General features: G+C 29.2%; 4 protein-coding genes across 5 annotated transcripts; 2 read left to right on the top strand and 2 right to left on the bottom strand.

Annotated features, from left to right (window-relative positions):
• Positions 1-189: 189 nt before the first annotated feature.
• Positions 190-8741, bottom strand: Uex (metal transporter uex). Its single transcript, XM_076385138.1, has 14 exons — positions 8265-8741; positions 6826-7117; positions 6597-6746; positions 6358-6513; positions 6081-6269; positions 5788-5961; positions 5092-5263; positions 4820-5011; positions 4582-4728; positions 4359-4496; positions 3998-4270; positions 3693-3928; positions 3370-3597; positions 190-3298 (listed from the first exon to the last, which is right to left on the bottom strand). Exons 1-14 carry the CDS (start codon positions 8720-8722, stop codon positions 3143-3145), a joined length of 2961 nt encoding a protein of 986 aa, XP_076241253.1. The 5' UTR covers positions 8723-8741; the 3' UTR covers positions 190-3142.
• A 1119-nt stretch (positions 8742-9860) lies between these two features.
• Positions 9861-11752, top strand: LOC143183401 (uncharacterized). The gene is made up of 6 exons (XM_076384925.1): positions 9861-10171; positions 10264-10448; positions 10524-10581; positions 10651-11122; positions 11222-11389; positions 11491-11752. The coding sequence occupies exons 1-6, from the start codon at positions 10165-10167 to the stop codon at positions 11627-11629; spliced, it is 1029 nt and encodes a 342-aa protein (XP_076241040.1). The 5' UTR covers positions 9861-10164; the 3' UTR covers positions 11630-11752.
• An 820-nt stretch (positions 11753-12572) lies between these two features.
• Positions 12573-16015, top strand: Fbxl4 (F box and leucine-rich-repeat gene 4). 2 transcript variants are annotated; one of them, XM_076384272.1, is made up of 7 exons: positions 12573-12964; positions 13398-13491; positions 13865-14321; positions 14411-14615; positions 14693-15053; positions 15127-15454; positions 15536-16015. In XM_076384272.1, the coding sequence occupies exons 1-7, from the start codon at positions 12713-12715 to the stop codon at positions 15870-15872; spliced, it is 2034 nt and encodes a 677-aa protein (XP_076240387.1). In that variant the 5' UTR covers positions 12573-12712; the 3' UTR covers positions 15873-16015. The 2 variants fall into 2 exon arrangements, with proteins under 2 accessions (XP_076240387.1, XP_076240388.1); XM_076384273.1 differs by having other exon boundaries at positions 12857-12964; positions 13384-13491.
• Positions 16016-16153: 138 nt separating this feature from the next.
• Positions 16154-18298, bottom strand: Smyd5 (SET and MYND domain containing, class 5). Its single transcript, XM_076384403.1, has 5 exons — positions 18194-18298; positions 17739-18031; positions 17360-17675; positions 16972-17149; positions 16154-16904 (listed from the first exon to the last, which is right to left on the bottom strand). The coding sequence occupies exons 1-5, from the start codon at positions 18236-18238 to the stop codon at positions 16579-16581; spliced, it is 1158 nt and encodes a 385-aa protein (XP_076240518.1). The 5' UTR covers positions 18239-18298; the 3' UTR covers positions 16154-16578.
• Positions 18299-18442: the final 144 nt, after the last annotated feature.

An 18442-nucleotide genomic window follows, 5' to 3' on the forward strand; every position in this document is an offset into this window, starting at 1 on the left:
TAGATAATTGTAAGAATAAGATGTAAAGTAGTATTTATCCATGTGCATCGTAGTAAAGGAAGGAATAATAAGAAAAAGCTTATTTTACTTACAAGCTGAGTTTCGAAAGTATAAAGTATAGGCGTTATACATATATTTCGTTAATAAGAATTTAGTTTACAAAATAGGATCAGTGAAAAATTCCACACATTGAAAACGAAATTGTACCTTTATTTTGTGAATACAATAATTGCTGATAAATATTCGACTCTGATTTCCTTCGAATGTACACTTTCATCGACATACATCGACTCTACAATAACGATAGTATAGAATTAATATTTATATATATATAATTTTGTGGAAAATATGTGCAATAGTTTTGTTGCTATACACCAATACTTTTTGTACTGATACTTGTAGTAGCATACGTCATCTTAAAAAAAATCTTAATATATCAAGGAATTACAATAATATGGAAGATCAAGAAAGGTTTTAAAACTCTAATTTTGATAAAACTTATTATAAAAATGATATTGGTGCAAGCAATATATATCTATGCTTGTTTATGGATATAATTTATTCTATAACGTGAATTTTTATTTTTGATCTCACTTCAATTTTTGCTTTAGATAAAATATTAATTTTAAAATGAATAACAAACAAAATTCACAAGATTTTAGTGATTACAACACTGCGTTAGTAGTATCTATAACTTTTATAAAAACCTAAATAAATCACAACAAATGTTATAAATTGTTTTTAAAAGAGTATATAATAGCTAAGTAGACTATGAAAATGTTGCATGTAACTTTGAGTATAAATTAATGAAAAAAAAAAAAAGAAAAAGATTAAGTATAATAAATGCTATAAATACACGATATGCATATGTATTGCATTGTGTAATACCTATTGCAAGTTAAAAACATCCTTTAAATACAATGACATTAATTGTTCACGTTTATAATATACAGAATACAGGTAAACACAATATATTAAAATGAATATATGTAGATTAAAGCTAAGTATATTACAATATTTTATGTTTACGAAAATTCCACAGAATTATAAGAGGCATGCAAACAATATACATCTGTATTAATCGTTCAAACAATAAATATTTCTATATATGTATATATGCATATAAAAAATAAAATCTGAACGATTTTGTATACTTTACGCTAATCTAAAAGTTCATACTTTTGCAAAATATAAATGTGCATAATTAGAATTTAATTAAATGATCGTTTAAAATTGAGTTGTTTATGTTCTTCTATGAATATCTGATAGTCGGATATTAATTTAATTATTCTTCTTATATTCTTGGAAACTATTTCGAAACTATATTGAAACAACATTCAATGAGTATAAAAAATATGGCAGTAACAATCTAACTATTAAAATTTAAGAGCACATAACGATAAAGCCATGACCAGTTAAATGAGAAATTGTTGATCTTGTCGCTATTCTCTAACAATTCTATATTTGCTGAACTTGTTCTACATTTCCTTACGTTAAGTACGCTAGTCGATTACTATTTTCGTAAAAAATTCGACGATAAGTTCTTTAGCCTTTGTTTTTTTTTCTTATTCAGTTACTTCACAGATTCAACGGCTTATTATAATAATTATTATTATCTCTTCATTAGGGATATTTAAAAATTCAAGGAAACTTCTATTCGCGCTTAAACTATTCCGAAACTTAAGATATGTACAATGTTGATCGTTTGCTGTGTGGTAAATTATATCTTTTTCTGCATGTTGTAATAATGAAAACTGAAAGCACTTATTAGGCGTATGTATATCGTTAGAATATCGAACTTGAATTTTACTATTTTTCTATTTGGGATTATACTAATTACGTGTTATCGCATCACGTAACTGTATTTCTACATTACTCTCTGTATATACATGATTATATCACGTATCGTATGCGTGTATGATAAATGAATGTCTGCTTCCGATTAAAGATACTCAAATTTGCTACGCGTTATCTTGATAACACGTATGAATTGAAACAGGTGTACATAATATGTGTTAAACTTACTATAAAAATCATATCCGTTTTCTATTAAAATGCATTTCACTGTAAGTAGATGATTAAACATAGCTTCACGACTCGTTAAGGCACTGAATAAAAATGTAAAGAACTACCGTATTTATATGACGAGAATTTTCTTACAATTGGTTACTAAGATGGAGAATTCATTATTTCTATTCACACTATTTACAATAGTATGAAGAACACGATGTAGAGTATGCGAGCGATAACTGAGCAAAAAAATATCATCTTGAAACCTTGTGTGTCATAGAGAATAGATTAAATAATGTATTTAAACGTTCCATTAGAAACGTTTTTCTCGATTTGTACTCCCTTCTGTTTACACATAAACGTGTTTTGGTCGAATACATATTTGTCTTATTTACGGTAAATAAAATTAAAACCCCAACGACATTTGCTCGATTATTCTCTAGTTTTTTTGTGTTAACTCAATTTAAAATTTCCTTATTCGCGAAACAAGAATATAATAACACAAAAAATCGTAATGTAATCACCGTAAAATGTCATGTAAACGTGTATTTCATTGTCAAAAATGAAATGCACATTCCAATAGTTTCATTTCTCTAGAAGTATACACATAGTATAACAGTATTTACACATGTTAAATAAAAGCTATTTGAGAAAGAAAGTATGTGCACCTTGAAGATCAACTGTATTAGTATGATAATGAGAATACGGAATTTCCTGTAAGCGTTCAACATTCTATAAAAAATTATATTTCATGAACAATGTTTCAACGGAAACAAGGCATTCGTTGATTTGAAATGTTTGAATTTTAATCTGTTGTTATATTAGTTATGGAAAGGACCGAATAAGTGTGAAAATATTTGAGAATTTGGCAACTTTCCCTGAGCGTACTAACTTTATAAACTAAGATACCGCAGGACAGTCTCTGAATGAACTATTCAAAACTATAAAAAAGAAACCAACGCGTAAGATCGGCTATTGATTCACATTGCGCTAAATATTTAAGTAATTCTTTAAGTACCTAATGCCATGATAGCATTGTATGTCATAGAGGTTTTTCCTGCTCTTCGTTGCTTGATACCTGTGGTTTTAAAGTCGCCGACGCATTTGAACGTCGACGACCGCTCTCTGAACGTTAAGAGTCTTCTTGTTTAGATAGGAGATTCCTTCTCTCTTCCTCTTCAATTAATTTCTTTGCCGACACTGCTCTATTCACATCGTCGTGAGGAAGAATATCTGCATCCATATCTATTTTATTTTGTCCCTGAGTCGGACTTGTTATTGATGGTCTCTGAAATTTTGTATACTTATCATTATTATACATTCAACGTGAAAATTATAGAATAATAATAATAAAACAACCTTGCTCGGTGAATTTTTGAGTTTGCCATTATGATCGCTATATGATGATATGAACTTCGAATGTGTAACCGGACTGGCACTAACTGGCGCAGGTGAGGTCGGAGCGGTTACACTATGAACGGGAGATTGCGAGCTTTCTTTTTCTTTTTTATGTTCTTTTTCTTTATCGAGTGGTAATACCGGAGATTCTGGCACACTGCGGTCGTCTTCATCCAAAGAATGTAATAACTACAAATTGAGAAATAAAACAATGTTCAGACAATATTATACAACGGCACTTTTATAAATATTAAACTTCATCATCATTTCATATAATAACTAACCTTTTCTACTTCATCATCAAATTGATCTTGACCAGGTAGTGAATCTTTTTGGCTTCTTTCCAAAAGGGTAGCCCGCTTCGCGGCCAAATATAGGGACCTTTTAATTTTAACATAAAACACTTCTGTTAATGCTCGTACTGTGTAGTCCGGAACAAATGTGTGTCTTAACATAGAGTCCAAATTGATTGACTGTATGCTTCCCACCGCCTGAGGATTTGCGTTTGTAGGCGATTCCGCTGTGAAAATAAAGGTGTTATATACGTGACAAAAATATTTTTAAAAAGAGTTAAATTTACTACTCTTACCGATTCCTATATTAACAGTAAGCGCTTGGGAACCAAAATATGTGAATGGTCCACTTTCGAACATCATATTCTCTTTGCCTACAGTAACTTCAACTCGACCTTCCAAGATTAAAACAAAATAATCTACTGCCTTTCCTTGTTGATAAATGATCGTCGCTGGATCGTTTCTAGCCTTTTCGCGGGATTTGACTTTGATATGATAAATAATATCTTGTTTAAGTAAACGACGCAAAATAGTTTCCGATATAGTATCAGGCTTAAATGCATCTACAGCTGTGGATTACATATTAGTCTCAGATGTATTTTAAGAGCATTTTTATATAAATCTCATATTTTCTTAAATCAAAACTGTTCTTCCTACTTGTAGATAAATACTGAAACATGGCCAGTGTCAACTGCGGTGATATATGAATTCGTTGATTCTCTTTCTTCTCCGCGAATACAGTAAAGTCTTGTATTTTATGCTTCGCTTGCCTTTTACGTTTAGTTCGATTATCAGCTGTTGAAATAATCATATAGAGAGTTACATTGAGAATATGCGCGAAACGTATTTTTTTATGTTTAAACCTATGAAAAAATCTTACTAAAGACGTCGGTTTCATCCATGATTTCCGCTTGAATCAGTTCTTCTATAACATCCTCCAACGTGACCAATCCTATTACTTCATAAAACGGATCTCCTTCACCTTCATTATTCACTCTTTGAACAAATGCCATGTGCCCCTTATGGCCTAAAACAAATCGCAAATTTTCCTTGTACACCTATTTCCAAAAATAAATTCCAGCAATTTCATGATGACATTTCGTTTAAATGATATTAACCTTCTTTAAATTGCTTGAACATTATGTCTAACGTGACATCTTCAAAAATAAAATTACACTGGTTTTTATAGAACTGACACAACGTTTTAAGAGGCATGTTATCATCAGGATCAACAAATGCAAGATCTTTAATGTAAAGCATTGTTACTATGTTTGTTCTTGTACCCTCATATACTGGTATACGTGAGAAACCTACAAACTAAATATTAATTAACGTTCTTAAACTAAATAATAGTTTTATGCAAAAGTTATAAAGAACACGAAGTCCACACCTGATTTCATAATTTCTGAAACTGTTTCAAAATCTAAGATAGCATCGTAATTTAACATGTAGACATCTTCAATTTTTGTCATTATATCCGCGACTGTTTTTTTTCGTAATTCTAATGCACCAGCAATAATATTCACTTCATCGTTTTCTAAATCGTTGTATCCTGTAGTCACCTATAAATAATAACATTGGCATAATTACAATATCACATATATAGAAATAAAGTTTTTAAGAATGTTATCACATTATTCAAGTAGAGCACTCGGTAAAGGATTTAAAGTGTTAATTACACAAGTTACTTTTCTCTGGGCTCATATACATATATATGAACACGACGAATACGCGTATATCTTATAGAAATATGTTTTAATGATAACTTCAGCTTGAATTAGCTCAGTATAAGTATGTAAAGTTATCTTATTTAAGTTTCGTATTGATAAGTAATCTAACATATATTCTGTAGGATGTGAATACTTCAAACAAACGTCAGTAGATCTATATCTCACCCACATGTGATTGAATTTAGATGTCATTATAATTATCAGCCCTATCCATTCTCATTTTGATAAGATCCATTACAGTAAAAACTTTGGAAATACGTTTGATAACGTATACTTTAAATTATAAGTAAAAAAAACTATATTAAGAAAATACCGCAATAATAATGTCACAAACCAATAGTAATTTTTTTTCTCACCTTTACAAGTTCTTTTAAACGCTCGCGATTATACACATTGCCGATTTCTTCACCAAGTAAAACATCTAAGAGTTTGCTGATAGGATAACTCAATGGAAATGTTATTAACATAGTTATTTTCGTAACATAAATTGTTTTTGCTCCAATACACAACCCATGCCTACTGCAAATAGCCTAAAAAAGAAGTATTATTGTACTGAAACTATGTAATGTATTGCTTTATATCTGCAATGGATTCGCAATAAATAAATCATATTGCTAAGAAATGAATATCTTTTTATAAATATACATACTTGTGGTGAAATTTCACCAAAAATTACAATAGCTAAGGTGGAGCAGATTACAGCAACTAACCCAGAAGTTAAGTCATCTAGCAAAATAGTAAAGATAGAATTCACCAAAACATTTGAGAACAAAATCGAACATAACAAATAATTTCCATGATTCCTCACTGGTTGTATTGTCCTTGCATATTGTTTTTCCTTCAATACATAAACAATGAAAGAATTACGAAATTATCGTAAAATCATAATCTTTAAAATAAGTCTATTCAATTATAAATACAAATACCTTTTCTGTTCCTGTATTACAAAGTATTTTAAGCTCAGTTCTATCCATTGCCATTAGTCCCAAATTTAGACCAGAAAACAGAGCAGAAAAACTGAGACATAGAAGAATAATTACAATACTAAGCCAAAGTGGTAAAAATTTTTCATATGTATATATCTGTGAATAATTATAACTAATTAATAATTTTGCTTGTTAAATCTATTTCTAAATAAAATTCATTTGCAAAGCATATTACTTACCGTATTCCATGATGCAATACCTTGATGTTTAAAGAGAGGCTTCTCTGGGCCTTCTTTCCCATATACAGGTTGCTTTATACACACATAAAATGGTGAACCAAGTGGTAATACTACATCAATAGTTGCAGTATTATTTTGTACATTTTTTACCTATAACAATATATAAAAATATATATATATATGTGTTTGTTTATGTAGTAAACCAGAAAAAAAATATATAAACTCTTACTAGAAATTCTTCACTTTTAATTTTATCACAAATTGTACCCCTTTTTGCTGGCATATCTGTGAATGTAACCAAAGTATCTTCTGTGATACCAAAACCAAATAATCTTATAACTGCTCTGCTTCCAGCCAAAAGTTCTGGAATACCATCACTTCTATAGCTAGGATCTTTGTCTGATGTTTCTATTCTAAGTCCTTCAATAAATGCATCGGTAAAGACTGATTCTGTCATTGAATTTCCATAGTCATCGTTGACAGTATCTAATGAATTGGTACGACGCATACGATAGTATTTCCTAAAAATAAATGTATTTCTCATTACTAAAAAAAATAAAAATATTATTAAACTGAACTAGACAAAAATTCAAGACCAATAAGTGAATTTGATTCAAAGTTTTTATACAAGAGAGCCAACATTTGTTTACAAAAAAAGCAATTGCATGGATTAATATATTAATCCAATAAATACTAAAGTTTATATGTGGTTAATATGTAAAACAAACAGAAAATGTATAGCAAATAAAAGATAATCTTGTGAATATTGAAAACTATTTCAGTCAAGAAATTTGTAATAATAATAATTTTATATTTACTTACTATTAATTTTGAATAATTTTCAACTTGTAATAAATTTTATTAACTTTAAATGACTATAGATAGTTATGGATAACTAGGTCAAGGTTACTGCTACACTTTAACTTGTAGTTAAAAATATAGCAGAAAAATTTATTTCACTTTTCTCATATTTATGTTACTGAACAGTTATTGATTTTATTTGAATATACTACATAAACTATAAACAAATATAAATATAATAATCCTAGTAATTTCATTTTACAAAGTTTATTTCATATTGAGATGTATGTGTATAAATATATTGTTATACAATTTAAAACAAAAAAGAAAAACATAAATTAACAAAACTTTTAAGCAAAAGTAAAAAATGTTAAATAAAAAAAAGTGTTATCAACTATTCAGTTTCCAGCATTCAGTACTTAATAACTGATTAGCCCACAACTCAGTAGCCAAGCCTTGAGCAAGACAAGATATCCATAATTTTTGTATACAAACTCTGATTTTCTTAGAAACAAAATCTCTAATATCCATGAAAAGAAATGTTGATATAGTAACACTAGCATGTACTTAAATTCTCCGAGATTATATATAATGACAACAACAAATTATACACAAAGATATCTTCATATCCCTAACCTGATTAATATTAAATAGTTAACCCTAAATGTTATTTTAAGGATTTTACGCGATAACATAGAAATTGTAAGCGTTTGACGCATCCAATTACACTATTACACATCGGGTCTTTGTCCCCTTGTTAAGAAATCATGCTATGTATACGATGGATATATGTACAAATAGGGAAGGAAAAATAGCCTGTTCAATAGTGCTTAAGGAAAGATGAATTATCGGACGGGTAAAACTTACTCGGTTCGCAAGGGGGGACTGATAGTAAAGTTCCTTCCAAGATTGGTCCATGTTTCACTGAATCTGCTAATAACTCTCAGACAGAAATAGATTTTCGTAACCTTAAAATTAGGAACGTGGACGAACTCGTATATCGCGCGATCACCACCCGGTTCAATCCAGATTGCGTTCAGTTTATTTTCTGGTTCGCAGTTGCTCGATGTCAGAGACCAACTCAACGAAACGTTGCTCGTAAGGCCGGTGCCAAGAACCTCCAGTAGAAAACTTTTGCCTGCGGGCGACAGATTCCCTCGCGCATGCAACTGCTTCGCAGTTAAAATTTTCACTGATTTCACATTCGGATTATCGGATACAGTCACTCCTGCAAACGGATTGCCATACACTAAGTTGAATATCGTAAAAACAAGTAGCAAAAGAGCCGCCGGTATGCCTGAGCGGTCAACATGTTGCGCCATCATGCGACAAAGTGCACCGTGACAACTTTTACACAGTCGTCGAGCAGTGCTGTATTTATAATCTCGTATGCTTGTACAGCGCCTGCGTACTGCGCTTCGTATGCATCCTTTTCGTTATTCGTTGGTCGTGCTATCATACTGTTCCTCGAGTGGGGAGAGTATGACTCAAATTCAGGTGTACCGTTTGTACATATTCCAGTAACGCCGCAGTATGAATTATTATGAATACTCTCTCCTTGTACATATGTACATACGAGAATTCGAAATATATAATAATAAATGAACACTATACTCGAAATTATCCACCTTAAGATTGTATTGTAAATTATTAAAATCTATTGAATAAATGTATATTTAATAAGTATTCTTTTTTTGTAACGAATTAAGATACCATACATCTATAATTCTTATTATCTTCTGTGATTTCAAATGTACAGTACAGAGATAGAAAGTATACATTTCATGATTCAAAATCATGGATTCCCTGTTATACGGAGGATAGTTTAACAAATTTGTTTATACGCTTTAAATTTATAGTAGAAAAAATTCTCTTTATTTATATGTTTTCTTAGTTAAACAGACAATATTTTACCACTTGAGGAAAGAAAATCGACGCAAACGAGACACTTTCTATGGATTGGACAACTACATGACAATAAATGGTCATATCAATTAAAACATCTTTAAAATGAGGTTGTTGCGTATTGTTTTATTAAGGTGTTAGAAAGTTGTTCAGTTTATGAAGACAGACATCAATTAAACAAGGAAAACCTTTTATTGTGTGTCAAAAAGTCCCCTGTTTTTGCATCGGGCCTAACGTATGCTTTTTTTTGTTTTCTCAGTTGAGGATAACAAAACAGTATAGAATCGCGCGGCAAAAAGTTGCTCCTCTGCATTGAGCCTAACCTCGAATGCCCCGATGCACACGAGTGACGTTTTGACGCGCGATCATATGCTTTTCTTTGTTTCCCGGTGACACAATGAAGGACAGACATATGTTTACAGTGAGATTGCGCCTCAAAAAATCACTCGTCTGATTAGGACTAATTTCATGGGATAACTGATAAAGTACTTATGTATAGTCGTCAAAAATATACTCCTAAATTTTTATAACTAATTGAATCGCGCCATCTGTAAGAATAAATCATATTCGCCATCTGAACAGAATTATTAGTACTACTACTAATAGGACTGTTCAAATAGTTAGTTACAGAACTTTCTCCAATATATACAGATCAGAGATTTCAGTCCTAGTCGAGAGTAGTTAGAGCAGAGCGCGGGAAAATATTATATGTAGACGCAGTGGGATGTATGCATATTTAAAGGGTTAATGATCTCAGCTGTTAGTAAATATTGCAAAAAGGGCCTAAAGGAATCTTTTGCGTCTGATACTACATTAAAATTGCAGTGGCAATAAAAGTTTTATTGTATTTGATCCTGTTGCAATGTCATGTTAGTTTTCTAGTGTTTATTTCTTAAATTGATGTGTGAAATATGTGTCTAACTTTTGTTAAGAAAAGTGTTTTAATTTAATGTATCAACAGCGTTTGCAGCGATACGACAGAAAGTAATCAATATAATTAAAAAATTCAAGTTTGAAGAATTGGAATCATCTGTACTACCAGTATTTCCAGAACTCTCATGGATTCATATAAAATCTCAATTAATTAAATATGATAAAAGTTTTACAACAACTAATGCTCTTGAGTTTATTAAGATAGCTGTAAATGTGAGTTTTATTCAGATATTTATTAAAATTGTTTATCTAATTTAATCAATTTTTATTATTTTGTATCTTTTCTAGGAAACAAATATTGAAGAAGAAGTTTTAAGAGATCGTTTGTCAACATTGTTGTTAATTGGTAATATTCAATTATCTATCATTTTTTTATTGACTTATGAGACAATATAATATTTTTTACATATTTCAGACATAAGTTGGCATAATAAACGATACACATGGCATGGTTATGCACTTATAGGTCCTAATCCACCTAAAAATTATTTCAAAAATGCAAAAATTCTAGATAACATAAAAAATCATTTGAAGTCAGTGAATATGAAAATGGATGTGAAAATATATGTACACGATAGTATTATGTACATTTCTATAACAGAAAGTACGAAAAGAGGCAAAAAAGAAAGCCTTATAAATAGACCTCCAATTGTTTTTGCTTTATTGATGCGGCAAAAATATTTCTTTTGCAATAAAAAAAATGTTCCTTCAACAGTAACGGAAGCAATAGTAAAGAATATAGGATACAAGAACAGTAAAAAGCTAGACCTAGTAGGTAAAGATCTTAGTTTATTAAGTAAAGTATGTTGGAGAAAGAAAGAGAAAACAACGAATGTGGAAAATTTTGACGTGCCTTTGGTTTATGAAGATACAAATCCTATCAAAAAGTAATATTTATTTTATATGTATTTAAGATAATGTAATTAAAATTTTGTTTATAAAAAAAATGTAATATTTGTGGTATTATATTCTATGTCTTTCTTCAGGTATTCTGGTATAGATTATACTGAATATAACCAACGAAAAGAATTTGCAAAAAAATGTTTTGGAAATGATTCTCCCACATTAGGGTCACTTGTTATAAATGGACCAAGTATTCCTTTTATTCATAAAGATGCATCATTGAAATTACCAAACGAAAGCATGAGTGTTACGTGAGTTCTTTTTTTTGTAACTTTATAGTATGTTTAAAGTAATGTATTACATTTAAATTGATTTTATAGTACTATACATATCTTGATCGTATGTATTTCAGATGGGAATTTCGTAGCCGGAATATGCCTGCTTGTTTGACAAAATTAATAGAAAAACGAATACTTACTACACCTGTACCATATTACATATCAAATCTCATGACAATAGGCAAAAATCAATTTACATTAAAAAGTACTTGAAAACTTTAATATTCAAATGAAATATAATGCCAATATATGGTTAATAACAATCATATCTTGCTTATTATTTGTAATACAGCACTAGTTTTTGAAAAATTACATAAGTTAAATTAATTTACAAAAGTTGCAAGTTTTGTTAAATCAATTATATACTTTTCTATTGCGTGCAATTTTCAAATTGAATCTAACAGTACTTGCAATTTTGGATATATTTTATTAACTAGACATGAAATAAGCATTTAAAATGCATTTTTGTTTTGAGTTGGATTTGTTTGTTTAAAACATAAAAATATGTATTACTTATATGTTAGGAATTGTTTATAATGTTGTAATATATAATGTACTGTAAGAAATATTAAGTGCCATTCACAATTGTAAGAAACGAATGATAGTACAGACTAGACAAATACTGCTTTTTTTGTTTCATGGATTTGTTATTGCCATTTCCATATCATACCCAACATTAGCAAGTGTGCATGTAATAAAAGTGCAGCACACTTGTATGTATGTATTACATATAACACTACGAATGATAATTAAAGTTACACTTATAATTTCACAATACAAAGTGTCGCAAAAGGTTGATTCCAAACCAATATAATATATTTTATATTATATTTTTAATGTTTATTGAAATTTTATATATATTTTGTTTAAACACAGAGAAAAAATAAAATTTTCCATTGTATTTCAATATGTGGCATTAAGTTCATATCGTGAGATGTTGAATCCTTTTTTTATAGTAAAGAAAGTGTCAACTTAAAAGAATACTGTTTAATTTTAAAAAATAGAGGTTAAATTTTAATAACTCCTGAAAATAAAAAAGATAAATATTTATTTAATTTATATCCTATTAAAGTTGATCTGCCTACTAGGTGTTTAAATTTCTAAGTGTTTTAACCTTAGTACCAGTGATTTCGTTTAGGTGGCGAATATAGTTCATTCTCAAACATAAAGCAGTTCAAATAGTCACAAAATGTAGTATTATGTGATACGTATTCAGTATTATGTAGACCAGTGACTATTACCTATTTGTTCTATGTTTCATCTATCCTTCACAATCATTCACTATCCTTTTCGACTATGGCTTGTTACGTTTTGTCAGGCACATCGTATGATGATGATGAGACTTTTGTTGATGTAGTGTCACTAAGCCGTCAAGGAGATGAGGAAAAAGAAGAAACTGTTATATTTGTTGAACAATTTGCAAAATATGTGTGTGACTTTAGTTCTCAGTATGGAAGTAATACGGGTATTTTTTATACAGCGTTGAATATTGTTAGATTTCCTCAGAAATTTCCTGATTATGGAGATTTTGCATTAACTTTTGTTATGGTATGTTACGTTTTTAAATTATAGTCTCAAAAGGCATTAACGTAAATGATAAATCAGTCATGACTTTCTCAATTAATTGTATGATAAAAAATTGTGAGAAATGTTATTTGTTTATTTATTATATTACTATAACTGTAAACAATTGTATGTATGATGTATGCATAATACAAAATGTAATTCCTGTTAATGAAAGACATGCTGATGTAAATATAAATTAATTGCTTAAGTAGTCAAATGTTGTCATTACTACAATTAAGTTTTATAAGAAAAATAATAATTCAGTTTGTTTTACATGAAGTTAATTCTGTGCCTTATAATTGTTTTAAATTTATGCAAATTAGGATAATGTATGTAAAAGAATATCATTAATAATATAAATAATTTATGCTTTTGGATTAATATTTTTAAAATATTTAAAGAAATATGATTTTAGAGAACATATGGACGATGGTGGAATAAAGGACCTTCAAGATTGATAGATTATATGCCACAGAATAATGGAGATGTTGTGAGTCAAGATTATATAGGTATGTAATTATAAGAATTAGGTTGTCATTTAATAAATAAACATTAGTGTAACAGATATAGGTGGACTAATTTTAAAAGTATATTTTGCTTAACTTAAGGTTGAAAAGAATTATATAAACATGAATTTAGAAATTTGTTATTTGATACAATTTTTTTTATTCTTCAAATGAGTAGAATGTGTTTATGAAATTTGTCCATTCATTTTGATTACATTCAGAGTTTACATCAGGCTTAAAACATTTTTTGCTTTTATTTTATACCTGAGTTTTGAAAATACTTGAAACTAATTAAATAAGTTGTTTTAATAATATTAATATTGTTAATATGTACAATGCATAAATATTAGCTAAAAATATTTCTTATGTTATCAAGATCTAGAATTTTATCAAGAAGTATATCCAATTAGAGTATCAATATTTGAGACTTATAGTCCTGGAAGTGTAATTGGTATTTGGGCACAAAATTCTGAGGGGAAATGGTTTCAGTTATGGAGTGGATTACCTCAAATTGTTCCACAGAAACCACGGTTATTTACTCCTCATTTGCACCTATGTAATTTTAAAACTAAAAGAATAAGACTGGAATTCAACCATGATTTATTAGAATATTATACAGAATTAGATGCTGTATTTCTTATTGGAACATTAGAACTAGTCGTACCTAATAATAATTTACATAGCGAAACCTTGGATGAACTTTTACAACAATTAGGCTACTTAGAATATGATACTTGTGATCCTTATAATTTAACGCCAGATTACTTAACAGTAAGGCGAGACATAAAGAACCTCAAAAGAACATTCTCTGAGCATTGTAAACTTTACAAAAGGTATGTTGGCTCTAGTCCTCTATATTTGAATGATATGATAAATGTATCTTTAATGATATATTTAGTAACATATCTGTAAATTATTATAGCACAATAATAGATAAAGGCCAATTAGTAGCTGAAATGAGTCAATTTTGCCAATGTGTTGCTCCTATAGAAGAAGCACTGAATATATTGCAACAATTTTTACAAGGAGATTTTTTAAAATTTACTAAAGATATTGCAGAAAAAAGGTGCCCAGTACCTTTAACTAATTTAGAAGGTCAACAATGTAACAGATTTTCAGCACTTCCAGTAAAGTATCAGATTTTTCTACTACACAAATATTGTTTTAAGATTAGTAATATTTTATTTTTTATTTAAATTTACAGGATGAAACTGTATTAAATATTTTAAAAAATTTGGATTTGAAGTCGTTATGTCGGTTATGTAGAGTAAATAGGTATTTTAATAATATTGCAAGAGATGCTTTGTTATATAGATATCTCAATTTGAAACCCTATTGGCATTGTTTGGATACAACAGCATTAAGTTGTTTAGCAACAAGATGCCAGTATTTACAACAATTAGATCTATCATGGTGTGGAAACTATAATATGTTTAAATATAAAGATTTTATATATTTTCTTCAATCATGTGGAACTTCTTTAACACATTTAAGATTAAATTGTTGTCATTTCGTCAATGATGCAGTTATTCTTGAGATTTCAAAAGTTTGTAAGAATTTAAAAGGTAAGTAAAAATTCCATTGTAATATATCTTTATGAAAATATAAACATTACTTATTCTGTAATACATTATATAGAATTATGTTTACGCAATTGTATGGGTATAACAAATGAAGGCTTTTCAAAACTGGAAAACTTGGAACTGATTGAGCGTCTTGAACTTTATAGAACAATCATTGAAACTTCTACATTATGTTCTATATTGAGAAAAAATACTCAAATGCGACACCTGAATTTAGCAGGAATGCACGGTCGTTTAAATATAGATGAAGTTGCAATTGAGTTAGGAAATTCTTGTCCATATTTAGAAAGTATAGATTTTTGGAAAGCACAAACTTTGACTCCACATGGTGTTAGAGCTTTATCCCACTGTACGAAGCTTCGAGAAGTGGATTTTGGGTGGTGGTATGTTGTGTAGATAAAGTTTGTCTTATTTGAATAAGATGGTTTAATTTAACACAGTTTAATAATTATATATTCATGTAGTAATGGAATGAATGCTCCTGGTGATTCTTTGCGAGCATTCCTATTCTCATGTCGGTGCCTGGAAAAAGTATCTTTAGTGGCTCTTAGGGGATTAACAGATAGTGACGTAGAACCTCTTGTACTGTCTTCACAGTTGCAACAGTTAGATTTATCAGGTATTTGTTCTCTTACTGCTGATATATGTAGTGTATTTTTATTATTTTGTACAAAATTGGAAATGATTGATCTCAGTTTCTGTGAACGTATTAGTAATGATGATATACAAGAAATGCGTAAAAAATATCCTCATGTTTCTATTAAAAAAAGTTTTCAAATACTCGATCCTTACATTGAATGATCAGAATATTTCACATATTTGTATTGTAATTATTCTCATTATGAGAATTACCTTGTACATTGTATATAATAAGAAATTAAACATAGATATACATATATTCATTTGTATTTAGTTTAGCAATTTATAAAAATAAACACTAAAGAAACAAACTTGACCACCAGATCTTTTTTATACTCTAACCTTTAAAGATATTATTGTCATTTTGTTATAAGTTTCTTGCTACAATATATCTTTTGTAGCATATTTGTTTATTACTTAAAATAACAAAAGTATAAAGAAGTATACTGTCAGTGGAACATTTTGTACCTTCAGTGATAAAATAAAAATATTCTTTTATTTATTAGTTTTACTAGTGTCAATGTTGGAAACATGATGTGAGATATAAAGTGAAACATGAGATATGTGCCATGTCGATCTTGTGACCTCATCTGTGATGTATGATTACATACATTGTAGTTTGGAGACTACAATTTTACAAGGTATTATAACAAGATGATTTATAAATGAAGTAAATTCATATGCAAAACTTATGTTTTGTATTTTGATTACATATTTAGAATTTATACTTTGCCAATGATGTTATGACAAGTTAATAATGTTACATCATATCATTTGATATACAAGAACGTGAATTTATCAGTGAATACACTGAAACATATGCGAAAAATATAAAATTCAATTAATACGCGTATAAGAATGCACGTTTTCAGCTGGACATGTCATCATCTAATTCGTCCTCTGAAGTTACATCTGGATCACTAGCTTGTGATAAACATTTGTCACAATGACAAAGAAACAAGTATAATGACGATAATGCTTTTTGTCTAGAATGCCTACTCCTTTCTAAATCACACTCATCAAGGTAACTTATGCATATTTCTTCCTCTGGTTGAATGTCACGAGTTGCTTTTAGAACTAATACATTATTTGAATAAGGAAATTCCACAATTGCATTTGGTACACAACTATGATTCACTGCTGACTGAAGAGTATAGAGACCAGAACCTTCATTGTTCAGAAAAGAACCTACCGCTACAAAAAAAATATTGTTAAAGAAGATTCTTTTTAAAATTCATACATTGTAAGAAAAACCACAAACCTTCTTCCATATCATCATAGATACGGTCAATTAATTTGTCAACTTGAATTCTTTCTTCTCTTGGTATTTCTAATGCAGATACATTTCTCACCCAACGACTAAACGAGCTGGTTCCAATTCCTTGACCATTTGTACCTATTAAAGCTAATAGACTTCTAAATCCATGAGGTGTGAACCACTGTAAATTAAAGTCTAAACAATACATGCTATAATGTACGATTTTTTAACCCATTTGAGACAAAAGATTTCTTATAAGACGATCTCCAAGAGTCAAAATTTTTGTTTTGGTTCATATATTACACATACACAGTATGTTATTCGTCTTTTTGGTTAGATATTGATGTGTAATGTATCTCAAATGGGTTAATGTCATACTTTTATTACATACATCTGACGTATATTCTGTATTTAAGGCCTTCTCCATCATTTCTCTCAATACGTCAATTTGACCAATAAATTTCTCTTCTAGTAACTTATGTGTAATTTGATGTATGTCATTGATTGCACAATGACAAAATTGAGAGAAAGTTGATAATATATTCTCTTTATCATTGGCTTGATTAACAAGAGCTACCATTCTGGCTGGTAACATTATTGTTCCTGATTCTGGAGGATAATGCATTTGTTTCCATGTTTCATTTAATTGTACAAGTGGATGAAATTCATATTTCTCTTTTGAGTGGAGACACAATGTACTATGATATCTAGAATTATAGTTAATTAAATTAATTAATTTTAATGATACATTAATTATTTATACACATTACCTTAAGTAAGCTTCATTTTGGCACTCTATGCTACAATATTTAGTGCCACACTCTGGACATTCTGTAATTAAATCCTTTTGTGTTTCACAACATTCTGGATGAGGTAAGATAATTGTCTGATTCCCAGTCAATCTACGTACATTTTCTTCTGCAGTTTCTAGAGGTTTTAAACAATTGTCACAAGCTAAATATTTATATTCTGAATTCCAAGAAAATTGACAACAAACTATAGGCTTCTCCTCCAGAATTGTATCCCCATCTTTAAACGGACGGGTTGCAAAAAGGCCCTTGCCCTACAATAGATTTACAATTATACATATTCAAAAGTTTTAAAAATATATCGAATTTTATAAGGAAGAGTAGAACCTGATTCGATAATTAAACGCAAATTAAAACTTACGAGAAAACAATTAGTATACTATTATATAAGAATAAATTACATGATTATACTGTACCTTTTCATCATTAATTAATCTAATTTGAAAATTATTGGAATCCATCGTGATTTAATTTTCTAACATAGAAAAAACGATAACAAGATATTCTAACTTAAAGACCATGTGTTCTTTGACTGTCATAATTGCACTACTCTAGTCAAATTTCGTGTAAGGTAAAAAGTCTACTACATAAGAGGGAAAAATGGATTAATTTTAATATTGTAAAATATTCTATGAAAAGAATCAACGATTATGTTATAATTTTAT

This window comes from Calliopsis andreniformis, chromosome 9, assembly GCF_051401765.1.
Source record: "Calliopsis andreniformis isolate RMS-2024a chromosome 9, iyCalAndr_principal, whole genome shotgun sequence".
NCBI lineage: Eukaryota > Metazoa > Arthropoda > Insecta > Hymenoptera > Andrenidae > Calliopsis > Calliopsis andreniformis.